The sequence below is a fragment of the Astatotilapia calliptera genome, chromosome 18 (assembly GCF_964374335.1).
Source record: "Astatotilapia calliptera chromosome 18, fAstCal68.1, whole genome shotgun sequence".
Taxonomy (NCBI): Eukaryota; Metazoa; Chordata; class Actinopteri; order Cichliformes; family Cichlidae; genus Astatotilapia; species Astatotilapia calliptera.
In genome coordinates, this window is record NC_137439.1 from 15,965,605 (window position 1) to 15,983,782 (window position 18,178).

Here is an 18,178-nt window from a genome sequence, read left to right on the forward strand (position 1 = left end):
ATTATATCATCTCGATCCCGGCTATAAGGGAAAGAGGCACTTTGAGTGTGTTGAGCCGGGTCTGGGGCTGTCCTGGAGGATGTCATCAATAACGGGGACTGCTGCAGCAGAAGCGGCAGCAGGCGGCAAACAGCCATGGTTAGTGATCAAAGCTACAACCCATCTCAGAGTTTTAAGGCTCATTAGCTGCTGAGGGGGGCCAGTTTGGCAAGAACAAGTGGCATATTGGAGTAGACTGGCGTTACATAACCCACGGCATGCTGGGCAGCGATGAATAAACTTCATAATACGGGAAGAATAAAGTCATGTTAAGACTGAGAGAAGATTTTTTAAAAGAACTGGCTGCAAAGCATCCATAGATTTTACACAATGCTGCGTGTAAAGTCTTGTAGTAACTAAGACAAATGTAGCTACAATGAATAATTTCATTACATGTCCCTCTTTGTAGAAAAATTGTATTTATCTATACACATTTATTAAATAAATTTAATTTTTTTCCCCAGCAAATCCTTAACCATAAAAAATTTATTTAAACATGTCCACATTTATTTCCTGTTTCTATTAATGTAACAGCCTCAACGTGATGTGAGTGCGGTCAACTCTGCACAAATCAGTGTGAAAATCTATTAAACTCTTACAGGCAGCATCGCCTCAGCCCATTCTCCATGGCCTCTTTGTAGTAACTTGATGCGGTCAATGTCGTAGCAGATCTGGACCAGGTCTCCCACATGGAACTGGGAAGTGCCTCCCTCTGCACCAGCTGCGACTTCGCCACTGCGCACTACGTTAGCCTTTGTCAGCACTGCTGGGTTGAACGTCCATCTGAGGACAGAGAGAGCGATGCATTCAAGCAACACCGACTAGCTCCCCTAAACTGTGATAGCTGATGTGAGGTATAGAATTTGAGCAAGCTACGCTGGAGCAATAAATAATAAGGCACCAATAAATGGGCAAAATGGGAGCATTTCTTCTGAATTAATGCAAGCATTTCTCCCCAGACGTGAATGTGAGAGCATAAAGTGTTCAGGCTTCACTGATGTTTGATTTCTGACACAAAGCTTGCAAAAAAAAAAAAAAAAAAAAAGGGGGGCAAACTTTTTTCTTTTTTTTGCTTTGGTGAAACAAAAATGGTGCATGAATTGTCTAGCTAGGAACTTTTCATTTTAAACATCCTTTAATTTACAACATTATTTAATTTGGATTTATTTCAACAACATAATTCTAGGCAATATTAATGAATGCAAAAAAAACTATAGTAAAAAAAAAAATTGCTGTTATTGAATTTGCTTTTTTAAAATCAGTCAGGACTCATTCAAAGATGGTATGTGAAGCAAGGAAGTATCACTCTGTAACAAGCTTCTTTCAGCTACTCCCTTACCCACAAGGGATAGTCACAGTGGATGTATCTGCATATTGAATTTAGCCCACATTTTACACCGGATGCCCTTCCTGATGCAACCCCTCTGAGGGTCTGCTCCTCTTGTTCGTGTGTTAGGCAAACGTGTTACAGAGTGATATAAGCCTCACTGTGTAATTAAACTGCAAAAAAAAAAAAGCAGAGAAAGCGCATCTATACCTCCAACAGAGCAGAAGTCTGAAAGGTCTTCTCCCCAGTAATTATCTTCACAGCATTTGAATAATTTAAGCTCATCAACGTAATAAAAATAAAGTGGGCTAAATTTAGACCGCTTTTACATTACTGGTCCACATGCCCAATATTAAACGACTCCCAAAAGAACTTGATCGAGGTATATCTATGATCACTATCAAAGAGCATGTTGAGAACATTTAATAAACACTAGAAGCGACAAAGTGCTTTTACATTCACAGAAAATCCACTTTAATTATGCATTTCACTAGAAATTGACTGCTAATTTATTGAGAGTCTCTTCTCTCGAGTGTTAAAAAGCATAATTACATCCTACGGTGAAGATGTGCTGAGAAGTGTTTTGCTGCTTCTGAATGACCTTAAGTGGAAGGGGTTATCTAAAACTAAGAAATATGTTTTTTAGTAGTCAAATACTAAAAAATAAGTAAATCAATTATTCCGAGCCTCCATGTCAAGCGCTGCACCTGTTCCCGCTGGGGTACTGAACCACAATGTCGTGATCCTCATCGATGCCGCACACTGTGCCGGTGGTCGTGAGCGTCTCAAACATGCCGTCAGTCCACCCTCCGTGTCCATGCTGGAGGGACTGTACAATCTCGAGATCCAGATCAATGTTTACCAGGTCCCCAATCTGAAGGCCACCAGGATTTCTGTTGCCATTCTGTTCACCTGAGACGATTAAGGTAACGTTAGATTTATTAAAAATGTGATTTGCACGAGTTGCCCTGAAGAGAGGCAGCACTGCAGAGTGATTGTATATACTACACATCAAAATTTGTTGCAGTTTTAAACCCAGAAAGACAATTTATTCCACGAGTACCTGAACACTGTAACTGCATGACCTGAGTCTATACCTGGTTTTGGAGCCATGTGACTATGTAGTGCTGACATCTAGTGGCCACACAGACTTTACTACAAGAAAAACTCCTCGAATGTCCTTGAATTCACTGCACCAGCACGCTAGGTGAACAAATTGGTGCAATAACGACGCAGACATATATCACCGGCTTGCTTACCTAAAACCGGACAGTGGTCTCTGTAAAATGTCCCTCCTTTGGCATCCTGGACACATTTGAGGTCCGACTAAAAGGGGAAAAAAAGATGGAACGGGTTACATAATTAACCAAGGTAATTCCATTAGAGGGGAATAGTGATGGATAATGACACTGAGAATTTATGCACTTCAGTTGCAGAGGCACATCAGTTGCCTACAATACCCACAATATCAGTGCCCTAAGCAACATGGTATATGGCAGGAAACTGAAACACTATACTGCTACACGGAGAAAGCATCATATCATTTGTGATGACTCAGATGTGCATCCACTGTAGCAGAGTTAGAGGGCAGAGATCATCATAAGACAGTGCAAACGCTCCTCTGAACTGATGGATCGCCAAAGTCATGACTGCAACACGTCTCAGTAAATTAATAACTGTCTCTTAGACTGCATATCCAGCGGGATGTGTTTGATCTTATAGTACTGTGCACATGAAGCAGGCATCGCAACAGAGGAAACGCTTTGGCCTCTCACGCTGCGTTTGGAAAATACAGTAAGCTGCAATTCTTTTTTATTCCTTTGAAGGATTTATCCGATCTTCATAAAATAAAGCCGAAATAAAACCGTCAATACGGGGGTCTAATCCATGATTTACTTAATCCAAAGGCAGATGCCACCTACCTTCCTTTCAATCTATTAGAATAACAAAGGACAAATCTGTTATGCAACTGAGAAACCCGATTGGCCGCTTTCATAAAAAGGAAGAGGCAGTCTGCACCAATGAAGGACACGCTTTTCATCTGGAACGCGTGTGTAGCTGAGCCCATGACATCCCCAGGAGAATGTCCCCCCTTTCTAAAGTTGACCGCCATGTTCACCGTGTCCCCTTATAAAGCAGAAGGAACAGATTGCCTTTATCATGCAGATACCTCCCCCTTCCAGCTGCCTGGACAATAGTGCCGTACTCACGCTGGCTGCATGTCTCTCACAAAGGCCTGGCAGTAAAAGAAAGAGCCTCAGCTCCACGGTTAGATACAAAAGCCAACTGACAGCTGATCTTTTGTGTGAATCCGTCTGTGTGAGGGAGTTAGTGAGCATGAGGTTCATACTAGAAGTTTGCTCACCATTCCCTCAAAGCCAACTCTGTACAGGTTCTTGGCCCCGTTGTCCCACAATACGTAGGCAGCGCTGTGAGGGCTGGCCGCACTCCAGTCCTGGATCTCTGTTACCTGTAGAGAGAGGAGGGAGAAGATGAGAAACAGCAGAGGACACATTAAAAGCAGGGTGTTTTAATCTGAATTACATGAAAATAAAACAGCAAACATACAAGGAATATACAGCAAAGGTTTGTAAAACACCAAAGCTCTTCTCTGGGTTTTGGCTCCCTTTTGCTCAGTTCTTTGTCAAGATGAGCCCACACTGCTCTAATAATATGGAGGTCCAGGCTCTGAGGAGGCCCATCCATTACTGAAAGTGTTCCTCTGAGTGTTTTTCTAAGCAAGTATGTTTTTGCTGCTGAAAAATGAAGCCATTGCCAATATGTTGCTTTGCAGATGGTAGTGCACAGTGGGTTGATAGAGAGAGTCCCAAACCTTGACAGAGCCTCCACCGTGTTTTACAGACGGCTGTAGACAACTTGAACCAAAGACTTAAAATTTGGATTCATAACTCCATGAGATCTGTTCCCTCTGATTTGCAATCTAGTTCTTGTTTAATTTGGCATACCTCAGCCTCTTCTTCCTGTTTCCCCTACTTAAGAATGGCTTCTTGACAGCCACCCTTCCAATGAGATCATTTCTGATGAGGCTTCAGTAAAGTGTATCAACTGAAGGGTAATGTGAATCTCCCCAAGACTCTTGCACAGTACTACGTTGTTTCACATTCTCTGCAAGTTGTCCAGTTACTGAGTTTTTAAAGGAAAGCTTATTCCCTAAACACTAAGAAATATTAGGGGTGGGACTAATCAAGCACAAACCCAATTAGGTGTTGATGTGTTGGGTCACAATTAGATTATGATTTTGTTCTTCCTGAATTTGCATTTTCACAGTCAATGCTAAACCTTTTATTGTTTCCACAGTTATTTAGACCTGTGCAACCTCCAAGGGTATTTTAATGAAAACAAATAAACAAATAGTGTTTGTTTAAAAAGAAAGAAAAAATAGGCGTCGTTTAGCCAAAGTGCAGACAAAGCACGTTTATAAAAAACACGAGTGAGGTTTTAACTAAAAAAAAAAAAATCAAGTATCATGTGTTGTTGCTTTTCTTATTGGAGTTATTTATTTTTAAATCTCTATAAATCCCTGAGCATCAGTACACTGATATTAAAGCACCATTACACAGTTGTAACAAAGTGTCATCTGACACCATGTCCCAAGTTCCCACTTGCTTGTTTTTACACACTTTGGAAACATACAAGAAACTGCCTTACAAAGACACTCCCACCACTACCAGACCCTCGTTTACACAGAGATATAAAAAAAAAAAAAAAAACATATATTTGTACATGATAAATATAATAACGCCAAGTGCCATTCGTTCCCAGAGAGAAGGCTGTTCTTGTTCTTGTGGTGATGCACTATTAAAATATTAATAAACTCCAAGTAGCTGGCTGCGCTAAACTTCTCAGTGTGTGGATCCAAGTTTTATAATTAGAGGGGAGTGAGTGGAAATCAGTCAGGCTATTCTTGACTAGCTTGTAGGTCCAGTGTAATGATAAAACTATCACTAAAGACCCCAACAGCGTCTTTAAAGATCCTTTTTTTGATTTAGTATTCACTGGATTAAACCATCAATAATGCTATACATATACATTTGTTATGAGAACATGACTTTTAGCTGTAAGCTAACTAAAATGATGCGTTACAGGCATAAAAAATAAAAATAAAAAAGCAATAAGCTATGAATATTGGACTTCAAAATCCATTCTGCTTTGAAAGAAATAAGGATTTTTACAAGACAATTCTCTCCTCATCAGAAGCAGCTCAGAGCTTTCATATCGCCGAGGAGATGCTGTGGAGGAATAAATTATTTCTTTAATTAAAGGCTGTGCCTTAAGTAAATACAGAAAACAAACTATTAAATTATGTTCAGCCCCCTTCCAGTGTTAATTGATTAATGGGCCTTAGGAGGTAATATTCATGCTAACCTAACAGAATATCTAAGCTGGAGGACATGTAATAGTGGTTTTCTGGAGAGCATACTGCTTACAGCATCATAAAACTGTAATGAGATATGCCATTAAATAACACAGCAAAATGAAGTCTTAAATTGCCTAGAGGGACTCTTAAATTGAATACTCTGGGGACTGGACCAGAGTCAAAATACACGCACTTTACAGCACAGCAAGAGCATAAATCTAAATAGACTGGGCTAAACAAATTCAACCTCATCAGACATCGCATTACTTTCTAATGACATATTTAAGGCTAGAATAACCTGCAGCAAAGAAAAAGTGTTTATAATCACAGAAAAGATGAACAGGAATCAGCAGCGTGAACCTAAGGGGAGGAAAACAGGCGTTTCAGTGACGCACACAAGGTTATTACCAGTCCTGTGTGGAGGACCTGACAACTAAATTGAAGGGTAAAGTTGGATTTTTGTATAGAAACAAATCCTGTTTCTCATTTTCTACTCGTGAAGACAACTGTACAATTATGTCTGCTCTTGATTATGGCCGTATTGTGCACATCCACGCCTCTTCCTCCCCCTGTGGTTACCACAACAGGCCCGCACAACATGCAGAAAACCTGCGATGTGAGATAACACCAACATGACTTCTGATAAAAAACATTTGGAAAAATGCTGAAGGGATACATGTAGATGTGCACTGCTCAAAAAAACATTAAGGAAACACCCAGTCATCACATTGTAGAGAATGGAGTTTTAAACATGGCAGACATATAATACTCTTTCCTTAACCCTGCTCACTTATTTTTCTTTAGCTTTGCTTTTTGTTTCCTTGTTACATCAGGTAGCATCAGAGAACACCTGCAGCACAGGTAGTCCAGCTCTTCCAGGATACCTCATCCAAAAGTGCTGTAACAATACCCCCATTACATGGGGGGAACTGGACTGGGCTCTGGAAGGGCATGAACCCAGCAACAGAATCTGTATTGGCTTGGTTGTGTGAGGAGGAACAGAAGAAGCACTGCCAGAGTGCTACAAAATGATCTCCAGCAGGTTATTCACATGCACGTTTCTGACCAAGTGACGCAAACACATAACGTTGGGACATATGAAGGTGTTCCAGCATCCTTGGGACACCTTAGTGCTCACAGGCCCATGCTGTGCAACTCAACTGGCATTCACCAGAGAACATCAGAACTGACAGGTCCACCACAGGCACCCAGTTCTCGCTACAGATGAGATCAGGTTTACACCGAGCACATGTGACCGACATTAAAGAGTCTGGAGACACCCAGGCAAATGTTACACTGGCCTGCAACATCATCCAGTATGACCGGTTTGGCAGTGGGTCAGCGACGGGCAGATTCCACAGATCTCCATATGTAAGCTAACGGTACCCTGACTGCTGTTACACACCAGGATAAAATCCTCAGACCTGCTGTCACACCTTATGCTGGTGCAGTGAGCCTTGGTTTCATCTTGATTCAAGTCAGTTCTTATGGAAAATGCAGCTCAATCTTTACAATCAATTGTCACCTTGTTTTCTAATTTTGCTTTTTAAATTTCCTTTTGCTGTCCACAGAAACTTAAAAGTATAGAAGGAGCAGTAATGGACTGATCTCTTTGTGTTACGCTCCTAACATGTTGAGTCAAGCAGTGAACTTCCTGTTTTGTTTCAGGCTACTGTGCTTTGTTTTTCAACCAAACCATATCCTGGGATGTAAGATTGTTTTTTTTCCTGCCTAGGATTTTTTGTGAAAAAGATCTTTGAGATTTCTCTGGCAGGTTTGCTAGGCCTGTATTACCTCCAAGGATTTATAATCCTTTTAGTTGTACAACTTTAAAATAAGGCAGAGACAGTTTTGCCTGCATTTCTCAACGCTACCCATTAATAATCATGCATATTTATCTGAACAAACAAAGCTCACTTGTGAAACAGGATTTAGTGGAGACAAATTTCCTGTCTTTTTATTACCATTGTTACCAAGTGACTGGGACCCAGATGAGCTCTCAGATGAGCAATTTTATTTATAATTTTATTTATAAAATTGCTCATCTGTCCTTCTCCGTAAAGTTAGGAATAGTTAGTAGGCACTGAAAGCACATCGCTTTGCCATTCTAGAAAATTGGTACATTGCTTGCTTTTGGCTTGGGGAGGGAAGGGGAAAAAAGGCACAGTTAGAAACTCCAATTTTTCTGGCAGCTTCCCTTACCTTTCCTCTCCTCCCATTCCCTCCATCCTGGTCTTCCCACTGCCAGTCGACTCCTCTCACAACCCGACCACCAGCAAAGATTCCTCTGGCTGTGATTTTCTTTGACTTGCGACGTGACTCCAAAAGTACTCTGTCAAGACAAAATACGTTTTATAAATGTAGACCATTATTGTTTATTTGGACAAGCAAACTGTGTTTAGGTGGATCAACTCACATGCATTTTAATTATGTGTAAATACTGCAGAGGCGTGCCTGTTGTACAATAATTACTAAATTATATGCCACTATTCCTCCAGCCACAGCTCGTCCTTAACTGTGTGCCTTCTGTCCAACTTCACTTTCAGTACATGGGACGCTGTTACCATCCTCTTTTGTCACTCAGCACCTCGTGTTTGATTGAAGTAAAAGATAATAAACAAAAGACTTCTGTCACAGTTAGGCTGGATACAGACTTTTGCTGGCAATTTTGTAGAGCCTGTAATGTAACCTATGGAAGTGTTTGACGTTGTCGCCAGTATTTACCGTGTGATCATATCCTGGTGTTTTACACGCAGTGCCAGCGATCCAATAGAAATAAATAAAATGCTGGGACTTTTTTCCCTTCTGGGTCCCAGCTCTTATTTCCCCACTTCTTTGTAAAATCCTTCACATTCATTCCGATAGTTTTGGCAATCTCCCTCCAGGAATCTGCTGACGTTTATGAGTCCTTATATTGATGCTATGATTATTATTCTTTATTTTGAGACAATAATTGTTATTCTCTCACTGATAAATTTTTAAACTTTGGCAAAAAAGTAGCTGGAAATGTAGAGGACGAATCGATAGAATCAATAGCTGCAGGCCACATCGACCTGATGTGTAGTTAACTTCTAGGGAGGTGTGTAGGGTATACCGTAGGGTACGCCATATGTTACATCGCAAATTCCCAGCTAAAGCAGTTAGAAAGGGACTGGAATTGATTTTATTTTCTAGTCTTACTGACCACTCAAGGAACTTTACACTACAGCCAAAAACACAAATGCATTCAAACAGAGCTTTACTGAACTTCATGTATTTAACACAATTTAGAATTACCAGTCAAACTAACATGCATGTTTTTTGCAGTGTGGGAGGAAGCTGTAGTCCCCAGAGGAAACCCACACAGGCACAGGGAGAGCATACAACCTCCACACAGTGATGCGCCAAACAACCCAGAACCTTTTAGCTGTGAGGCAGCAGGGCTAACCACAGCAGCACTGTGACAGCTGCCCTTCCTACTACCATCTTCTCAGGTATTTTTTAAAATCACAAACACACAATGTCACAGTGAATAGCGATTAGCTCTCTAGAACACAAAAAGTTTTTATGCACTCAAAATCAGACACTAAATTTTTGGCACAGCAAATGAAAAGTAAGAAGTACTCAAACACACCATTACAATGCTCTGAGGCATGCTCAAAACACCAGCATAGCTATAAGGAAAACAAATTAATAGATATTGGCAAATAAAACCTCAGACAGAGCTCTAACAATCAAAGACCATATGAGTCTTGGTAGGCACAGCAGCTGGACAGTGTAGGTCTAACCAATGCAAACAGCTTGTGGCCTCTAACCACTCCCTCCTCAGCAGTTACTGAGAGAATCTAATGTGGTGTAACAAAACACTCCTCCATGCAGTAGGAGCAGTGTGAGTCAGGGAGTCCTCAAGCACCCATTGTACATTATGCAATGTCTGTCTCAGGGGAAATGCAGTTGAAAAGTCTGCCAGCTGTTGGACCATGTGTTCATTTACTAAACTACGGTGTTTAGCTAATATAGGCCTGAAATGGATGCATCAGAGTACTGACGGTATAAGTGGAATCACAGTCAAGTGCTGGTTGTGCAATTTAGGAAGTAAATACTCCATCCATCCATTTTCATCCGCTTTGTCCGGGGCCGGGTCGCGGGGGCAGCAGCCTAAGCAAAGAGGCCCAGACCTCCCTCTCCCCAGCCACCTCCTCCAGCTTATCCGGGGGAATACCAAGGCGTTCCCAGGCCAGCCGAGAGATATAATCTCTCCAGCGTGTCCTGGGTCTGCCCCGGGGCCTCCTCCCGGTGGGACATGCCTGGAACACCTCACCCAGGAGGCGCCCAGGAGGCATCCTTGTCAGATGCCCGAACCACCTCAGCTGGCTCCTTTCGATGTGGAGCAGCAGCTGCTCTACTCTGAGCCCCTCCCGGATGGCCGAACTTCTCACCCTGTCTCTAAGGGAGAGGCCAGCCACCCTTCGGAGGAAGCTCATTTCTGCCGCTTGTATCCGCGATCTCGTTCTTTCGGTCACTACCCACAGCTCGTGGCCATAGGTGAGGGTAGGGACGTAGATCGACCGGTAAATTGAGAGCTTCGCTTTTACACTCAGCTCCCTCTTCACCACGACGGACCGGTGCAGCGTCCGCATTACTGCAGCTGCAGCCCCAATCCGTCTGTCGATCTCCGGCTCCCTTCTCCCATCACTCGCGAACAAGACCCCGAGATACTTGAACTCCTCCACTTGGGGCAGGAACTCATCCCTGACCCGGAGTGGGCACTCCACCCTTTTCCGGCTGAGAACCATGGCCTCAGATTTGGAGGTGCTGATCCTCATTCCCGCTGCTTCACACTCGGCTGCGAACCGCTCCAGTGCGAGCTGGAGGCCCTCACCCGATGAAGCCAACAGAACCACATCATCTGCAAAAATCAGAGATGAGATTCTGAGGCCACCAAAGCGAAAGCCCTCCGCCACTTGGCTGCGCCTAGAAATCCTGTCCATAAAAATTATGAACAGAACCGGAGACAAAGGGCAGCCCTGGCGGAGCCCATCACCCACCGGGAACGAGTCCGACTTATTGCCGGCAATGCGAACCAAGCTCTTGCAACGGTTGTATAGGGATCGAATGGCCCGTAGCAATGGGCCAGACACCCCATATTCCCGCAACACCTCCCACAGGACACCCCGAGGGACACGGTCGAATGCCTTCTCCAAGTCCACAAAACACATGTAGACTGGTTGGGCAAACTCCCATGCACCCTCAAGTATCCTGGAGAGGATAAAGAGCTGGTCCAGTGTTCCGCGACCAGGACGAAAACCGCATTGTTCCTCCTGTATCCGAGGTTCGACTAACGGACGAACTCTCCTTTCCAGCACCCTGGCATAGACTTTCCCAGGGAGGCTGAGGAGTGTGATCCCCCTGTAGTTGGAACACACCCTCCGGTCCCCTTTCTTGAAGATGGGGACCACCACCCCGGTCTGCCAGTCCACAGGTACTGCCCCTGATCTCCACGCAACATTGCAGAGGCGTGTCAACCAGGACAGCCCTACAACGTCCAGAGCCTTCAGGAACTCGGGGCGGACCTCATCAACACCAGGGGCTCTGCCACCAAGGAGTTGTTTAACTGCCTCAGTGACCTCGCCCCCGGAAATTGGCGGGTCATTCCCCTCATCCCCAGACTCTGCTTCCTCCTCGGAAGACGTGTCAGTGGGATTAAGGAGGTCCTCGAAGTATTCCTTCCACCGCCTGACAATTTTCTCAGTCGACGTCAGCAGCGTAGTAAATACTCTTCCAACAAAATAAGCATCCTTACTCTTCATCTACAGCACAGAGAGGAGCCCCCTGATAACTTTAAGCTCAGCCCATGAGCAACTGTGATCCGGCAGCTCGGGGTGAGACCAGAAGAGAATTTCTCTTCCATTTCAACTCTTCTGTTCTTGTTGTCATAGCAGAGAAAACCTCTCTAACACTAAAAAAAAAAATACAAAACTATAAATCAATGGAAAATCCTGCAGGATATTACTCAGACTGTTCAGGTACACTTTTTTGCTCTCAAACATATGTTGGCACTTAGTCTATAAAACTTTAAGATTCTCTGATAGAGGGCAAGGCAGAGTAAAATTCTTTTCTTCAATCTGACCTGATCTTACCTGTGTGTGAATTATTTAGTAACAAAGTTTCTACTTTCAACTAGAGCAGGGCGATATGGCCAAAAATATTTATCACGATATACATTTGAAAATTTGCGATAACGATATAACTGACGATATAATTGATGCGAGACAAAATACAACTCCACAACATTACTAGCGCAAAAAGACAACCTTCCATTAATTTTCACTTAAACAAGAAGCTGGTTTTTATGTACATTAAAGCTTTATAAAAATGTAACAGTGCAAATGCAAATTCCTTGCTGAAAGTTTAACCAAAAGGCATTTCCAGTAGAAATGGGCTGACATATCCTGAGCATAACCATATATAATATCCACTGAAGTTAAAAAGAGGTGCTTTGCAACATTAAACTGTAGTGTGCAGTACGTATTTTTTGGACCATAAGGCACATTGAGCTAAACAAAGCAGTTAGATAAATCAAACTTTATTAAACTCATTCTTCTTGCTTTGAATTTTTTCAGAAATCTCTCAGTCAGAACATGCTATATCATGCTTAGGTAACTAGCGAAACTAGCGAGCTAACTTCCGCTAGCTTCCTGCTAACTTCTAACTCCGTTAAATGTAATAAATTTTGTTTTCATGGATGCCTGGAAGTTAAACTGAATTGTTACACCTGGTAAAGCAGCAATGCTGATCGTTTTATTAAAGATGAAAGAATTTAGACAGTTTTTAACTCTAAGTGATGCTGCAGTGTTTGTTTGACCTGAAGTGTACTGAGTTTAGGACCCAGATTACTCCCAGATTTAAGAGCATCTTAGTCCGACAAATACGACAATAACGACGGCCGCTTGCATGTTCTGCAAAAAAATGTGCTTTGTTGTGTATCTGACGGACAAACACCAAACCAGTTCCACATCACTGAAGTTGCACCATTTTTACAAACCAATTCTGGTTCATCTGTTTCACTCAACAATCGGCCATGTGCGTATGAAAACAAAGGCACTGCGCATGCGCGTTTTACTCATATTCTATCGCGATATTTCATTTTCCTATCGTTGCCTAACATTATACCGGTATTACCGTGAACGGTATAATATGGCCCAGCCCTACTTTCAACTTCTGAAAAATTTATCAAAGCAGGAATTCAGATAAAGGATATAAAAACAAAATTCGTTTTCCCACATAAACCATGTCACCTGTAAACAGGCGATTTGGCACATTAATTTGATTTTGGTGAATAAGACAGAAAAGACTGATCGCATCAGATGTCATATGCTCCTGCTGTCAGCTGTTTAATGCACGCAGTTCCTTGTGAAGGATTCATGACAAATAAAAGATGTTTTTGTAACATTAGCTAAGGTTGCTGACAGTGTCAGTACTTCTTGAAGAGTCTTTACTGTAATCCTACCACTTCCTTTACAGTAAAACCAAAATTGTGAGTTACATGATCTTACCCATCTCTCTAGAATTTTTTAAAAGGTATTTTCAGACAATAAAATTAGCTTTCAACAGACAATAAAGCCCAAAAACAAAAACAATGGGGCACACAGTGACACAATTCAATCTGACTGTCAACATCAACTTCAGGTAAATACTGATAACAATATAAAGTAGGGCTGTGTGATATGACCAAAATCTCATATCCCGATATAAGACATCTATCGTCCAGATAACGATATAAATCACAAAAATGTAACATTTTCTGTAAATTCTGTGAATCTCGGGCAGCTCGACTTGCGTGAAGTGTTTCCAGCTGGGCGTCATGCCAGTCGAGTGTTTTAACGATGTATGAAACTATATATTTTTAGACATAAGTTGTAACGACCGCAGTTTTCTTTGTATTTATTACACAGTGTGCTGCAGGAAAAAGCCTGACGGCTCTTTTTTGCTTTTCATCCGTAAACACTCTGCATACTCTTTCACGTGATTCAGTTTATTTTGAAAAGTCTCAACAGGATCTTGAGCTTTATTGTGAAAGGTTTATATGGAAAATAAAAAAGCGGACATGCGGTGGTTTTAACGTTGTTGTTGCTAACGACAACGCATAAAAACAGGCGCTTGTCCGTCTGTAGTGTGGTTATATTAAATACAAGAGAAAGAGAGTACTTTAAGAAATTAATATAGCCACTACAGTGACCATCAAAATGATGAAAAAAAATTGCCGTAAACAGTTTATTTTGTGACACCACGAAACAAACGATAGCGTAAAATGAAACGATAGATGTTTTTATATCGTCATCCGATATATATCGTTATATCTAACAGCCCTAATATAAAGTGTTGTAGAGTCACTCTCTGAAAACTAAATAATGTGAAAACACTGGATTTTACATGCCTAATGTTATTTTTTCACATCCTGAAGCATTTATAATAAGTGTATATTTCTATTTTATTAATTTAATGTAAGGTGTCAAATACCTAACAAACTGCTATTCCTCATGTGCACAATGTGTCTATAAAAATCAATCTGAAAAAGTTCTGAAATCTTAATTCAAAACATACTTTATAATAATTCAGTACTATCACATTTCAATGGAATAAAGACAAACTCTGCAGCAATACTTTGTCTAAACTTCAAAAAAGTAAAACGCCTAACATTTCCCACTTAACACCATCACAAACTGTTGTTGGCAGGTGTGTTGTTTTGTTTGCCAACTTATAAAATATTTTTCATTACTCTATAATGCGCTGACACCATCTCAAGCAGTTTTTTTTCATAGAGACCCAAGGGGATCTGACCTTGCACTAAAGGGAAATCACTTGATTCTATTACTAGTGCTTAATTAAACCTTAAATACATTTTGAAATCAAATGGACAAAAACTCTATAGTTTTGCCTAAAGGTATATTTTAAATCGTGAAAACAATACCATAAATTTGTAAAAACTAGTCGACTAATCACTTGAACTGACAACTACTAGTACACAAGAAAAAGAAGCTGCATGCATCCTCCAGGAGACAAAAAAAGATTATATGTTCTCTAAATGGGAAACACTGCACTAATATGATTTTTGAAAAGGTCTGACTGATCTTAAGGTGAGGCTGAGTTGTTGCCAGGCAACTGAGGGCTGGGAGCATAGAGATAGACACAGTCTGCCTAAAATGCAGGGTGCACAAAAGACCCACAAATATCATACACACACAGCTACACAGAGTGTGTAAAGGGGGAGACCAGCCAATCACAATTAAATACAGGGATTACCTGTCTACTCTATGTCTACTTTATAATTGTTGGGTCTACGATGAGGAACAATAAGAGCAAATATTGTTAGATTACACTAGAAAACAGCTGTAGTAAAGGGCCGATCGCTGCATACAGATGAGAGAGCAGGGAATAAAATGTCACACACTTTTGCCTCATGTGATTTTTCGCCTCTGTTCACATGGCAATCTAGAATTTTATATAAATATTAACTAACCTCTCGCTGCCTGGGGTGGTGATCCTGTAGAACCGGTGTCTCAGGTGATGCTTGTCTCCATGGTAACAGGTTGTGCAGAGGTCGTAATTGGTGCACTCTGCACATTTCCAGCGAATACCAATGATGGGCTGTTGACGGCAGGTGTCACACATGGTTCCATCATGCTTGATGCCTGAGGGAGCAGAATTAGTCGTAATTTAAACATAATAATGTGCACAGTACACATCGGTAATGTTACTGCAACAACTTAGCAGCACCTTGCTACCAACAATGTGCATGCTATCAGTTCAAAAAGAGACATATTCTTCATACTATTAAAAGAGCAAGATAACAGATTTATTAATATACTGGCAGTTGGATTTGTTTTTCCTTTACAGCTCCTTAAAATCTTTTCCCCTTCAGCATGTCCTTACAGGTTGATCAACAGTGTAAATTACTGCAGGAAACTGCTCCTTATCCAGTGACTAACCAGGGGGCGGATATGGGATGTCTGTCAATGGGACGTGTACTGAACGAAGTAATTGGATTGACATGTATTGCTATTGGTCCTTAAAATCACATCATGCTTCTAATCATTTACATAATTAGTACAAAAGTTTATCCAAGCAGTGTGAAGTTCAGAGTCATGATATGTTTACGACAGTGACTTATTTTCATACCTTCTATACAAAGCTTTCACTGCCTGTGTACAGACAGGATATAAATATAAATGGGGCAGTTCGTCTCAAATGGTGACCTTATTATATATTCTTAAAATATTTGTAAGTAAGTTGCTTCTGAGAAACACTGTAAAAAGCTCCCAAGTTAAGCCAAAAAAAATGAATACATTTTAAAAAGTCCCGTAGCTTGCAAACGGAGCACCCCTCTGTTACACTGTAAGCCACTTCCATGAGACTAAAACTCAGCCTGAAAGTGCGAGCAGAAGCAGGCAGCGGAAGTGAAGTTACCTGTTGGAGCACTGTCTAATATCCTCACGTCATAAGCTCCAGAACAACGGTAGTTGGCAGCCGTCCCGTTATCCCAGACAACCACCACCTCCTCTGGACTTTCAAAACTCCTAACGGTGCCGACATGACCCTCTCCTCCATCCTGCTTCCCCCACTTCCAGTCAGGTCCGCGAACCACTCTTGCTCCAACTCCTTCCATCATGGCTCGGTTATTCCTGCCGGTGGTCATTTAAGAAAAGATGTCGCAAAGGTACAACAATCCTTAAAAGTTACCAAGCTAGCACTCTTTGCTAGCCAACTATGTGTGCACTGGTAGAGAGTTTCCAAACGCAAGCGAGAGCAAGTCCTAACAGGAAGGCGACTGGAACAATCCACAAAGCTAGCCTGTTAGCTGTGTGTAGCTGTAGTTAGCTGCCCAAGAAGGATTCTGGATCCTCTCCCAAAAACTATTACAACAAGCTAGCATCAACCTCGAGCCAGTGGCGTCCAAGTGTTGCCTCTGGCAGTGAGGAAGTTAATACCCCAAAGTAGCCAACACCTAGAGCAGATAGATCTCAGTACTCAGCAAACTGCCAGTCCCTCTCCTCCAGTCCACACACTTGAATCCCACCTCTTCAACTTAGCAGGCTAGTGAGCGGAGTTGCTAGCTATCGCAGCTAGCAGGATAAAGCTCTCCTGGCTCCCTGTGGCTGGAGTGAATGTGCTCCTTTTCGATGTTGCTTGTCCTTATTATTATAGTCTGCGATGCAGAAAAAACCCTCCGACATGTATCCTTTATCACCTAGAGACGGTGCCATAGACTACTCTCAGAATAATCGCGTCGCCATTATAGTCAATCACCGCTCAGACAAGCAACAACTAGCTCCGGAGCTGGACGATAAAGCACGAAGACGCGAGGCTTGGAAAACAAGCGAGTCCAGCCATTGCGCATGCGCACCTGTAATACGCTCGAGCATATGGACCATCGCCAACTCATAATACATGTATTACCGATTATTACACGGTTTTTGTTTGTTTGGGTTTTTTTACGTTTTTTTATGCTCTTAACGTGTTTTTCTTTAACTATTAATTTTTTCTTAATTTTCTATTTTATTTTTATTGTGATTATTCCTCGTTTTTATTTATTTTGTTTTCGTGTTGGTTTCATTTTGTACATTATTATTTTTACTAAAATAATTTTAATACATGGCAATCATTTTGATACATATTATAATATCAGGGTTTTAAATCTTTTGGTGATGAACATTTATATAGTGCCATTTAATTGCTTCACTAATTTTCCAATCAGAATGACAATTTAAACTCTCCCACATTCTAATTTAAGTGATTTCACTAGTAAAGAACAACAACAATACTTATAATCATAATGACGATCATGATCATCGTTATTATTAGTAGTAGTAGTAGTAGTAGTATCTTTCAGCTTCTTCCTTTATTGGATTTCTGCCTTCATTTCACATCTCTTTAATCCTCATCTGTTACACAAACTCTCTGGATGTCCTCCTTCGCTGTTTCTCCCCTGCACATGTCCACACTATCTCAGCCTCTTTGTTTCTCTAACTTTGTCTCCACATTGTTCATCCTGAGATGTCCCTCTGAAGTACTCAAATTACCAATCCTGTCCATCCATTAACATCTTGAACGCTCTAACCTCCAGCTCTGCCTCCTGCCTTTTTGTTAGCCTCCCAGTCTCCAAACCAAACATCATAGGTCTCACTACCATATTGTAAAACTTCTTTCACTCTTGCTACTACCCTTCTGTCACAAATCACCCCGGACACTCGTCTCCACCCACTCCACCCTGTCTGCACTCTCTTCTTCGACTCTCTTGTGCTGTCTATTGCTTTGGATGGTTGTCATTTACCTTCATGCACGTTCAGATTTCCACCTGTCTCCCTCCTGTTCACACACATGTATTCAGTCTTGCTTCTACTGACTTTCAGTCATCTTCTCTCCGGTACCTATACCTCTCCCAGTTCTCTTCCACC

At 41.6% G+C, this 18,178-nt stretch overlaps 1 protein-coding gene across 7 annotated transcripts in view; it reads right to left on the reverse strand.

Annotated features, from left to right (window-relative positions):
• The window catches only part of mib1 (MIB E3 ubiquitin protein ligase 1), a 59,024-nt gene extending 41,961 nt beyond the window's left edge, over nt 1-17,063 (reverse strand). For 6 of the 7 annotated variants that reach the window (XM_080292241.1, XM_080292239.1, XM_080292238.1 and 3 more), the window contains exons 1-7: nt 16,191-17,063; nt 15,244-15,415; nt 7,947-8,076; nt 3,732-3,836; nt 2,626-2,692; nt 2,074-2,278; nt 639-822 (exon numbers count right to left, since the gene is read on the reverse strand). In XM_080292241.1, the coding sequence (XP_080148367.1) occupies nt 639-822; nt 2,074-2,278; nt 2,626-2,692; nt 3,732-3,836; nt 7,947-8,076; nt 15,244-15,415; nt 16,191-16,419 (1,092 nt within the window). In that variant the 5' untranslated portion in view covers nt 16,420-17,063. The remainder of the gene's footprint in view (nt 1-638; nt 823-2,073; nt 2,279-2,625; nt 2,693-3,731; nt 3,837-7,946; nt 8,077-15,243; nt 15,416-16,190) is intronic. The other variant, XM_080292237.1, reaches the window with a different exon arrangement.
• Between the last annotated feature and the right edge of the window lie 1,115 nt (nt 17,064-18,178).